Source organism: Octodon degus, unplaced genomic scaffold, assembly GCF_000260255.1.
Source record: "Octodon degus isolate 3935 unplaced genomic scaffold, OctDeg1.0 scaffold00021, whole genome shotgun sequence".
Taxonomy (NCBI): domain Eukaryota; kingdom Metazoa; phylum Chordata; class Mammalia; order Rodentia; family Octodontidae; genus Octodon; species Octodon degus.
Window position 1 is genome coordinate 10,544,063 of NW_004524597.1, and position 10,796 is coordinate 10,554,858.

At 49.3% G+C, this 10,796-nt stretch overlaps 1 protein-coding gene across 1 annotated transcript in view; it reads left to right on the forward strand.

Moving 5' to 3' along the window:
• Nucleotides 1–8,610, forward strand: part of LOC101569553 (mastin) — a 27,035-nt gene extending 18,425 nt beyond the window's left edge. Inside the window, 6 exon segments of the mRNA XM_004628120.2 lie at nt 6,357–6,417; nt 6,547–6,727; nt 6,916–7,190; nt 8,055–8,215; nt 8,313–8,471; nt 8,473–8,610. Coding sequence (XP_004628177.2) covers nt 6,357–6,417; nt 6,547–6,727; nt 6,916–7,190; nt 8,055–8,215; nt 8,313–8,471; nt 8,473–8,535 — 900 coding nt within the window. The 3' untranslated portion in view covers nt 8,536–8,610.
• The last annotated feature ends 2,186 nt before the right edge of the window (nt 8,611–10,796 follow it).

Genomic DNA, 10,796 nt, shown 5'->3' on the forward strand with positions numbered 1-10,796 from the left:
TATTTCTGAAATTATTTCTGATCTGATTTCTTCTATACCTTTCTGCAGTTGATTCTTTACTGTCAACGCTATTATTTCCAAGATATCTGGTGTGTGATTTCCAGTTTCCTCAGTGCTAGTGTCTTCTGCAGTTGTACTGGGTGGATTCTGGGCCTGAGACTGCATTTTGTTCCTTCTCTTTGTCATTTTGTATACCACTGTCTTCTGACCTTTGGTGTAGAGCTTAGATAGAGTAATTACCTTAGCACCAGGTCCGGATCTATGAAGTTCAGATTCCTCCAGGTGGGTGTTGTTTGGATCTGGCTGCTGTGCTCCACTTCTTTCTGCTGCAGGCATTAGAGTTGAACCCTTTGTGTCTCTCTGGCAAGATGTTCTGCTCCTGAATCAGCTGGGTGGGTCTTGCCACTAGCCTCTATGCAGGGAGTTCTGCTGAAGGGTTCCGTGCTGGGCCTGCAGCCTGGGTTGAATGAGGATCCCCGGCCCCGGGTTGTCTCACTCACTTGCTGGGCCTCTGCTCTGGGTCTGTTCAGGATCTGGAAGGCCCTCGGTCATCTCACTCCCTCGCCGGGCCTGCGCTCTGGGTCTATTCAGGATCCCACGGCCTAGGTCGTCTCACTCTGCAGCATTGTTTTAATTTCATCTCTTGAATTACCAGTGATGTGGAACATTTTTTTCATATATTTATGTTGTTTCTTCTTCACCTGAGAAATATCTATTCATTTCAGACACCCATTTTTGGATTGAGTCTTTAAATTTTGGGGGAATCTGGACCTACCAAATAGCTCAGCAGATTAAAGTGCCTGCCTAGGCCGATGAATCGGCTAGAGTTCCATCCAGTCTCTAAATTTTCTTGTAGAATTCATCAGTGAATCCATCAGGGCCCAGATTTTTCTTTGTTAATAGCCTTTAAATTACATCTTTAGGGCTGGAGAGATGGCTCAGTGGTCTAAAGCACCTACTTAGAACAAGCTTGGGAAAGCACAGGGACCACAGTTCAATCCTCCAGCACCACATGCCAGCCAGCCCGCCCCCTGGTGGGCTGAGCTGGCCACACACACACAATAAATAAATGTAATAAATAAAATAAATAAATATTTAAAAAAAATAAATAAATTACATCTTTAATTTCATTGACTGATACTGATTTATTTAGAATTTTTATATCTTCTTGATTCAAGTTTGGTAATTTGTATATCTAGAACTCCATCTATTTCTTCTGTGTTTTCTGTCTTATTAAGTAAGTTCTTGAAATAGATATTGATGACTTGGATTTCTGTAGGATGTATTTTGATTTCACCCTTTTTATTCTTTAAAAAAATTATATATTTTATTTATTTGTGTGTGTTTGTGTGTGTTTGGCCAGCTCAGCCCGCCTGGGGGCAGGACTGGCTGGCATGTGGTGCTGGGGGATTGAACCACGGTGCATGTGCTTTGTTAAGCTTGTTCTAAGTAGGTGCTTTAGACCACTGAGCCATCTCACTAGCCCCACCCTGTTTATTCTTAATTCCATGGCTTTGAGTCTTTTCTTTTCTTTTTTTTTTTTGATAAGGTTACAGAAGGGTTTGTCAATTTTATTTAATATTTTAAAGAACCAACTCTTTGATTCATCAATTCTTTGTGTTGGTTCCTAGTCTCCATTGCTTTAATTTCTGCTTTCATCTTTGTAATTTCCTCTGAGGTAGAGCCTCGTTCATTCATTCATGTCAGAGATAACTTCCATATCTCTGAGAGTCTTTTTCTGCTGCTCCCCACTCAGCCATCTTCCAGAATTTTCTATTTTGTAACAGTCTTGCTGTCTCTAAATCACCAAGTCTGGGACTTAACTTGAGATCTTTTTGCCCCAGGCTCCCAGAATGTTGAGATTATAGACATGTGCCACCACAGCCAGTGAACATTGAGATTTATACACTCCCAGGGCATGTGGCAGGGGTTTAGTAGTTATCTATGGAAAGCATGAATGAAAGAGGTTTTACTGGGCAGTGACTGAACTTGCGTGGACCGAACTAGCTAAGTCAGAGCAACCTGGAGCTTGAGAGGAAGAATGGTTTTAGTTAGAAGATGACACTCCATCTTTGTACCCATGTTTCTTGCAGACACTTGAGTAGTGACAAATGCTGCCAGTCACATCTGTACACTTGCCTTCCAGAAGTCTTAATATTTGTCACCCTCTCCCAACAGATAGCAGTGTGGGGGTGTGACCCTGTGGGAGGAAGCAGGAGCCACGACAGCTGCTGAACTATGAGAGAGGGGCAGGGGCACTCAGAAGGACCACCAGAGGAGAGTTTCATATTTGTAAACCTCCTGCTCTGGACCCAAACAAAAAGCACCAGAGCCCTGCTCCTCAGGCTGAGCTTGAGCACCCGGAGATGCTTACATTCTCAGATGGCCTACCTCCACCCCTGTCAGCCACCCCCCATGTTCCTGGGATGACTGATTCAGAGACCCCAGGCATCTTCCCCAGGTATTGGCCCTGGGTCCTTGTCAAGTCCCTTGACTCGGAGCTAGAGGCAGGGACCCTGGACTAGGGATGCCTCCCCTCACTGCTCACTGCACAGGTCCTTTGGGATCTGGCTGTGCTGTCCAGGGAACTTGAGATACATTGACTCCTATCCAGTTTGCTCTCCTGCCTGCTTACCCTGGGTTCATCCTAATTCTCAGTGAGGATTGTCCCTGTGCCACCTGCTTAGGAAGGGAAACACCAGGGCCTTGGCATAGGTCCACCAAATTTCACCAAGTATGGCTTCATGTACTTCCAGGTTGCTGTACTACATTTCTGTCATGGGAGAGTTGTGGCTCTCCAAAGGTACATCTGTATCCCAGTTTTGGGAAAGTATTATGTTATATGGGCTTCTTGTTCCCACAAATCTGGACTCTGCAAGGTTATAAGCACTACTCCTCCAAAGAAGCAGATGATGTATTCCAGGCACTTTGAATGTCCTGTGCAACATATGAATAGGCAGGAAGAGGCTGCCGTCCTAGCTGGCTACTTGGGGATACTATGGCCTCATGTCTCTTGATCTCTGTGTCAGTTGTAAGGGACAAAGATAGTCATCTGGCCTGGGATATCCCCATGACCAGAGCAGACCATGACACCACATCTCCCAGAGCCCCAGGTAGTAGTGGGGGAGCCGAGACTGGACAGTGGAGGCACCTGGCTGGGTTCCTCTGGTTCTCTGTGGTGGCCACGCACAGGGTTGTAGATTTAGTTGCTTGTGTCTCCCCAGGGAGAGGGCCTACCTGCAGCCTCTGTCTCTAGAGAAACAAAGAATACAAAAAAGGGCAGGAAGACCTGTTCCGTTTTTCTGTTTCCTCAGATTGGACACTCCCCATCGACTGATGCCTTCCTTTGTGCTGATCTCTACTTTGCCCAGTTCATTCTGCTGCTAAGTCCATCTCATGACTTCAGAACTTCACCTTTTATACTTTCAACTTTTTTGTTTTTGGTTCTCGGGGTTGAAGCCAGGGACTTTGCATTGAGCTATATCTCTAGCCCTTTTTATTTTGAGGGTGGGCCTTGCTGAGTCATTAAGTGGCTCAAGCTGGGCTTGAATTTGCAATCCCTTTGCCTCAGCCTCTCAGAGTGCTTGAATTAAAGGGATGGGCACCACTCCCATCTTTCATATTTTTAAAGCCATTGTTTTAAATTATATATTGATATTGGTTGATTTTTTTATTAATGGCTAGCTTAAATGACTCAAGTATAATTTCATGAAAATGACCTGGGTTTAGGGGCACACATCTGTAATCTCAGCATGTAGGAGACTGATGCAGGAGGATCTCTGAGTTTGAGGCCAGCCTGGGCTATATTGTGAATTCAGGGTAAGCCTGAACTACATAGTGAGATCCTTTCTCAAAAACAAAACAATTCATGAAACTGAGCTATTAGTTTTTGTGAACTCAGCCCACTCTTTAGGTAGATGTGGGGGCTTGTGATTGTTGGCTCCTCATTGGGGGCCAGCACTCACTACTCTCTTGACATTTTATATTGTGGGGAACCACTCAGACTTCTTTAAAACTCAGGGGCATCGTCTAAGAACGCCTAAGGGTGTGACCCAGCTTGCCTAGCACAGGTGCACAGTGGGATGCAGTTATGTAACCATGACTTAGCACAGGTAAACACACATGCACTGGTTACAGCACTGTATAAGAATATAAACACAAGATAACAGCCTGTCCATGAATTCTACTATAAAGGTGCAGGTGATTCTTGCACTCTTGCTCTGGCTCTGCTCTGCTGCCTGCTGCCTGCTATTGTTGATGTCTTGAACACATGTGTTCTTTAACCTTTGGACCTAACCTGTGAAAATCCCTCTTGGGCTTCCTGAGAGGGCTGACATACATGTGCCTGAGAGTCAGAGAAAGACCAGCCTAAACCCCATGGCAGGCTGAGGTGAGTGCAGGGTGATCACTGACTCCTCTGCCCTCTGTCCTACCTCTTCTAGGTGTATCTTTTTCTCATTTGCAAATCCAAACAACAGGTTTGTCCCTGGGCTTTTAATTGGGACACTCAGACCAAGTGTTCTGAGCATCACTGGCCAGGGGCTCTAGAAGGAGGAAGATTCCAGGTAGGAAATAAATTCACCTGGAAGCTGAGCTGGGATTAATGGCACACACCTGTAATCTCAGCACTTGGGGGGCTGAGGCAGAGGATCATGAATTTCAAGATAGCCTGAAATTCTTTCTATGTAGCAAGATCCCATCTTTAGAAAAAAATCACCTGGGTTGTGGTTATTGAACAGAAGTCCATGTTTTGCTGACCACTCATGCTTGGTGAACAGGGAGGACATCACTGTGGTTATGAGACCCAGAGGGTCTAGGCCAACCTGCTGACTGAGCTGGTTGTGTTGGGCGTTAGAGAGAGGGGTGGTCCTTGCTTTCTAGAGTCTGATCTCTAACTGACCCCTCATTCTTCCTCTTAACCTGGCCCTATTTCAGGCTGCCTGGGCCCCATAGTACCTCCCTAGGGACTGGAGGCTCTTCATCCTACTGTATTGCAGTATACATTGGCGGGGGGGACCGGGCACTGGGGCTCAGGTTGAGTAGTGACCTGGTGGCCGGCTCTCTAATTGCCTTGCAAAGCTGGGAGCAGGGGCAGCAAGGAGGGCACCCAGTTCCTCCCTTGTGGTAAGCACATGCTCTACTTAGAAACATGAACTTTTTTTGTTGTTGTGATTGTTGTTATGTATTTAACAGGGTCTACACAAATCAGACTCGTAGTGATCCTCCTGTTTTCAGCCTCCCAAATGCTAGGATTACAGACACACACCACCATGCCCAGTCTCATTCGCCATCTCAGCGTACCCTGGTGGCAGGGCCAGCACTTCATGCTAGGGATCGAACCCCAGTCCATGCACTTGCTTAAGCAGGCACTGTAATCTGCTGAACTATCTGACCTGCCCCCCTTTTTTTGAGACAAGGTCTTACTATGTAGTGCAGGCCAGCCTTGAACCACTTATGTAGCCCAAGCCAGCCTAAAATTCATTGCAATCCTCCTGCTTCAGCCTCCTGAATGCTGGGATTATAGGTATGTCACACACACACACACACACACACACACACACACACACACACACACCTTCAGCAGAAACATGAACTTGGACTTGGAACCCTCTTTGCTGAGAGCTCCAAGTTCAGACCAAGTAATTTTTATTGCCTGTACCCCAGTGCTCCAGGGAAATGTCCCAGACAGGGGACATGGTGTCTTCTGCTGCCCACCTCTCCCTGAGTCTGTCTCCCACTGTCCCCTTGTTGCTGACAGCCTAGGAATAAGCTCCTGGGCCTTATTCCTAGGGTTATCCCTTCACAGGTTGAGGACACACTGGTTATTTTGTAAATAGCGGAGGGGTTGGGTCAAAGAGGAAAACCATGCTCTGAATCAAATCCATCAGTTCCAAGGACAGTGGATGAGGATGAGATGAGACCTGGCTGAGGATCAGGAAGAGACTGTCTTTAACCATATTCTCCCAGCTGCTCCTTCTGGGCCTCTCACTCTGTCATAGTTCTTAAAATTCCTCTTCACCCTCAGTCCCTTGTGCTGATGTACAGGTTGCAGGCTCATTTACTAGGTTTCTCAGCCTCAGACCTGGTACCACCAGGAACTTGATACCGTGGGTCTCTCTGCTAATATTCACCCAACTGGTCTTCATCCAGAAGCTCTCATTTCTGCAGAAGTCCCCAGGAAGTGGGTTGCTCACTACCCACCCACTTCCTCTATCTGAGAGATAAGAGGGCTCACAGAGTGGCCAGGAGGAAAGGTCTGAAGGACTAAAGGTGTGTGTCCTGCCCCACTCAGGGCCTCTGCTAGACCCCAGAGCCCAGTTTCTGGACTCTCACCAAGGCCCTGTCCTTCCCCACAGATGCTGTGGCTGTTGCTCTTGACCCTTCCCCATCTCGGGGACTCCATCCCCACAACTCCTGGTAAGTCCTGACCCCACCCTCCCTGAGTGTTCACAGGGCCACTCCTGGGGCTGTCTGCTTCCACTTGCCTACTCTGAGTCCTGAGCACCTCCATCCATCCCCTGACGACAACCCCACCTATTTCCTCAGACCCTCGCCCACAACAGGAGCTAGCAGGCATCATTGGGGGCTGCCCTGTCTCGGCCATGAGGTTCCCATGGCAGGTCAGCCTGCAGTTCTACAGCCAGTCCAACCACCGGTGGGAACATATCTGTGGGGGCTCACTCATCCACCCACAGTGGGTGCTGACTGCTGCCCACTGTCTCAATCCGTGAGTGTGGCCATCTGTATCCTGGCCTAGGTGCAGGGTGACCAGGAGGGAGGCAGAATTGGTGAGCCCTTCTCAGGCTGCAGGGGAAGTCTTGGCCCAAGTGTCTGGCCCAGTCCCTGCAACTGCACCAAGCTCAGCCCCCCTGGCCTGCAGGTTTCCCTGAGGGCCTCATGGTGTTCCCTCCCCAGGGAGGAGCTGGAGGCCTGTACCTTCAGGGTCCAGGTTGGGCAGCTAAGGCTGTATGAGGATGACCATCTGGTGAAGGTGATTGAGATCATCCGCCACCCCAAGTACAACGAGAGTTTGTCCTTCTGGGGAAGTGGGGATGTTGCCCTGCTGAGACTGGAGGCCCCAGTGTCACTGTCAGAGCACGTCCATCCTGTCTCCCTCCCTGAGGTCTCCCTGAAGATCTCCAGGAGGAAAACCTGTTGGGTGACAGGCTGGGGTGACATCGGAGTTGCAGGTAAGGACTGAGGACACTTTGATGGGGAGGTGTCCAGGGGTTGGGTATAACTGTGGTGGAAATACTTCATTAGAGTTTTGGGGAGCCACTATTGCTGTCCTGTGCCTACCAATATAGACAGACATATGCAGGCCAGCTTAGAATAACATTATTTCTCCTGGGGCTACAACATCATGTCCAGGAGTTGGCAGAGTTGACTCCTTTGATGCCCTGAAGGACTATTCTTCTCCATCTCCTGGTGTTGGTGGCCATCCAGGGGTTCCCAGTCATAGGACAGTCTCTTCATGCCCTGCCACACGTGGCCTGTGTGGCTGTGTCTTAATCTCCTCTGCCAGTCTTCCCTAAGGATGCTAGTCACTAGATTTAGGACCCATCCTAACCCAGTATTACTTACCTTGGTGACATCTGTAAGGACTCTGTTCCCAAACAGTCATGACCTCGGCACAAGGACTGTGTCATCCTTTGGGGGTGGGATACCATTCACCCACAACCTGATGAACTTTTCACTGAATCCTAATTGTTTTCTTCAGATGAAAGCTGTCCTTTCCTTTGTAGAAAAGAAACCCCAGACTAAGAATGGACAGCTGGCCCAGGCCCCCTGTTGATCAGTTCCTCAAGCAGGATGTGTAGGCAAATTTGTTTCTTCACCCCAACTCTCTCATGGTACAATCTTGAGAGTTCTGGATGTCCTATTCTTCCAGTAGCAGGTCCTGCAGTCCCAGGCCCCTGTACACTAGGAATATAGCCTCACAATGCCTCTGGGTCCTTTTCCTGTTCCAAACCAAAGGCCAGGGAGATCCAGTATGAGAAAGAAGCAGGAATCCTGGACTCCCAGCCCCAGCCTTACTCTGCTTGTTCCTGCAGAGCCCCTTCCCAAGCCCTTCCACTTGCAGGAGGTGGAGGTGAAGTTCTGGAGTAGTAGGAATTGTGAGCGGGCCTATCGCCATACCTTCCCTGAACACACTGGCCAGCTCATCAAGGATGACATGCTGTGTGCTGGGAACCAGAACCATGGCCCGTGCTTGGTAAGACTCCAGACCTACATGCCTTTCTCTGTTCCTCCTGGTCCCAGGGCCAGTGAGTGTAGGGAGGGCCAACTGTGTCCTGCATCATCTTCCACAGGGCGACTCTGGAGGCCCCCTTGTCTGCATGTGGAACTGCACCTGGGTGCAGGTGGGTGTGGTAAGCTGGGGCGACATCTGTGGTCACTGTGCCCTCCCCGGCGTATACACTTCCGTGACGAGCTACGTGTCCTGGATCCTTCACCATGTTCCCCAGTTCCCTGGGTCCTATGTGGGGCAAAGGTGGGATCCTCCTAATGGAAGAGACCCCCAATCTTCCTTGACACCTCTTCAGGGCTTTCTCCATCCCAACCTCACTTTTGAAAGCCCTGAAATTGTCCCCACCCCCAGCCTGCAGCCCCCAGCCTGCAACTTCATCCCCTTCCTGCCCTCCAGGGAGAGGAAAGGGAGGTCCTGAAGACTCGTCACCCTGGAAGGGTGTGGGTACTGAATGGGTGTGGAGAGCCAGGGTCCACTGCCTTCTCTCTTCGAATCTCATTAAACCTTACAAAGCATTTTCTGTGTGGTCCAGTCTCTTTGTTCCTGCAGGATATCCCCATGGATCTCAGTTCTGGTCCTCAGTCATGGCAGAACTGGGCTGGGTATGGATGTGGGGTGCTCGGGGCCTCTGTGCAGGGTATTTCCTGCAGAGGGCTGCTGCAGGGAGCCCAGTTTGGCTCACCTTCCTCTATCCCATTATGAATAGTCTACCTTGGCCCAGATCTCATTGCACAGGCTGGTGGCTTCTAGGGCTGGTAGTTGGGAGCTGTGTTCATAAACATAAATGGTTGGGTGAAATGTGGCCTGTGTACAGACATCTGCACAGGCTAAGGGGCAGCCCAGGAATGGGGCTATATGTGTCCTGGGCTTGTCAGAGACTAACCTAGTTTGATCTTCCCTGGACTGTAATAGCAAGTCTAGCTCCTATGGGGCAGAATGATGGTGGGGTCACATGGATTCTTTGGCATAGTGACCAGTTCCAGGTGATAGGAGTCCTAACTCCATTTTCAGGCTCCCATCTTAGGCCCTGTCTGCAGTGGTTCTTGACCTTTGAGGAAATAGAACCTCTGGGGTGGGGATACTTGATTATGCCACCACTAATCTGGAACTTGGTCCAGGACTCCTATCGCTACAGCCTGTTACCCAGGCATAGTATTCACTGGGGAGCTCTTTGGACATTGGTCCTGGACTTGGCATCAGTGGCAAAGGCCTGTGCATACCAGGGTGGGTGGCAAGCATGCTCCTGGAGTGTCATAATCCCCTCACTCCCACAGGGCAGAGTAGTAAGGAGTACTGGTGAAGCCTCTTATGGGGAATAGTGACTCAGGTCTTTCAGAGACATGCTGCTTCCTATTAGAGAAGGACCGTGCCGGTCAGGCTACTGAACAGGCCAGGCATTGCCTATAAGCCATAGTTTACCTGTGGGCCATCCTAACCTAGTGTGTCCAGGGCCCCAGACTAGAGATGTCCAGCCATAGGGTCTTCCAGACCCTATAATGTGGGACAGGGTAATTCTTATGTCAGAGACAAGATCCTCCCTTCTTCCCTAGCGTTTGTGTCCTGTTGCACTGTGCCTTTTCCATTGGTCACCAAAGCACTTGACCCTAAACTCCCTCCAGGGTCTCCTGCTTGGAAGCCTGGGTCTAGGAATGACCCATGTGTCAGGAAGTGATGAGCCAGGCCAACCTGCTGGGCTGCAGGGGACAAAAGAGGCATCCAGGGGTGTTTGCCCCATCTCTGCTTTCCCAGGGCTGACCCAATCTCCCCATCTTAATAGGAAGGTCCTGAAGACTCACCCAGGAAGAAAAAGATCTGCTCACACTTTTGGTTCTGAGTGGAGCCCTGGGGTCCTTGTCCTGTACTATATCAGGTTGCATGTACTATACAGCTCCTCCCCTGGGGCTGTGGGTTCCTCACCCCACTGTGATGCTGTGTGGGATGGGCTAGGGGTGGGGGCCTGGGCCTCAGGTTGGGAAATGCCTTGGTTTTCTACTATCTAATTAATTGCTTGCAACACCATGCTCATCAGGGCCAGGGAGGGCATGGGGAGACTGATGGCTGATGAAGGTGGGTCCCCACAAGGCAACACAGCATGGGGTGTATGTGTAGGTCTTTGATCTTAAGACCTCAGGGTTTTCTTGTGGGAACCCATGAATACCCATATAATCATGCCACACTATATTTTTTACATCATATAAAAATTGGGTTGCAATCTGATGTAAGATTTAATTCCAGTGTTCTTAAATGGAATCCTCAGAAAGTAAAACATTTGAGAATATCCTTGGGGTCTGCAGGTTACCTGGATGTTCTGATGTGCCCAATATCCAGCCTACATGAACATCCTGAATGTGTTGCTTCCATCCTTGGGAGGCACGAGACTCTCCCAAGGTTGGTTCCTTCTACCCTTAATAGGCATTACAGGATAGCTTACACTTCCTGGGCAGAAGACAGATGTGCCCATTCACAGATGTGAGGCTCTTGTCCCTATAAAGTATGCTTTTCCATCCTATAGACAACTGGTGACCTTACAAAGGAGGAGCAACAG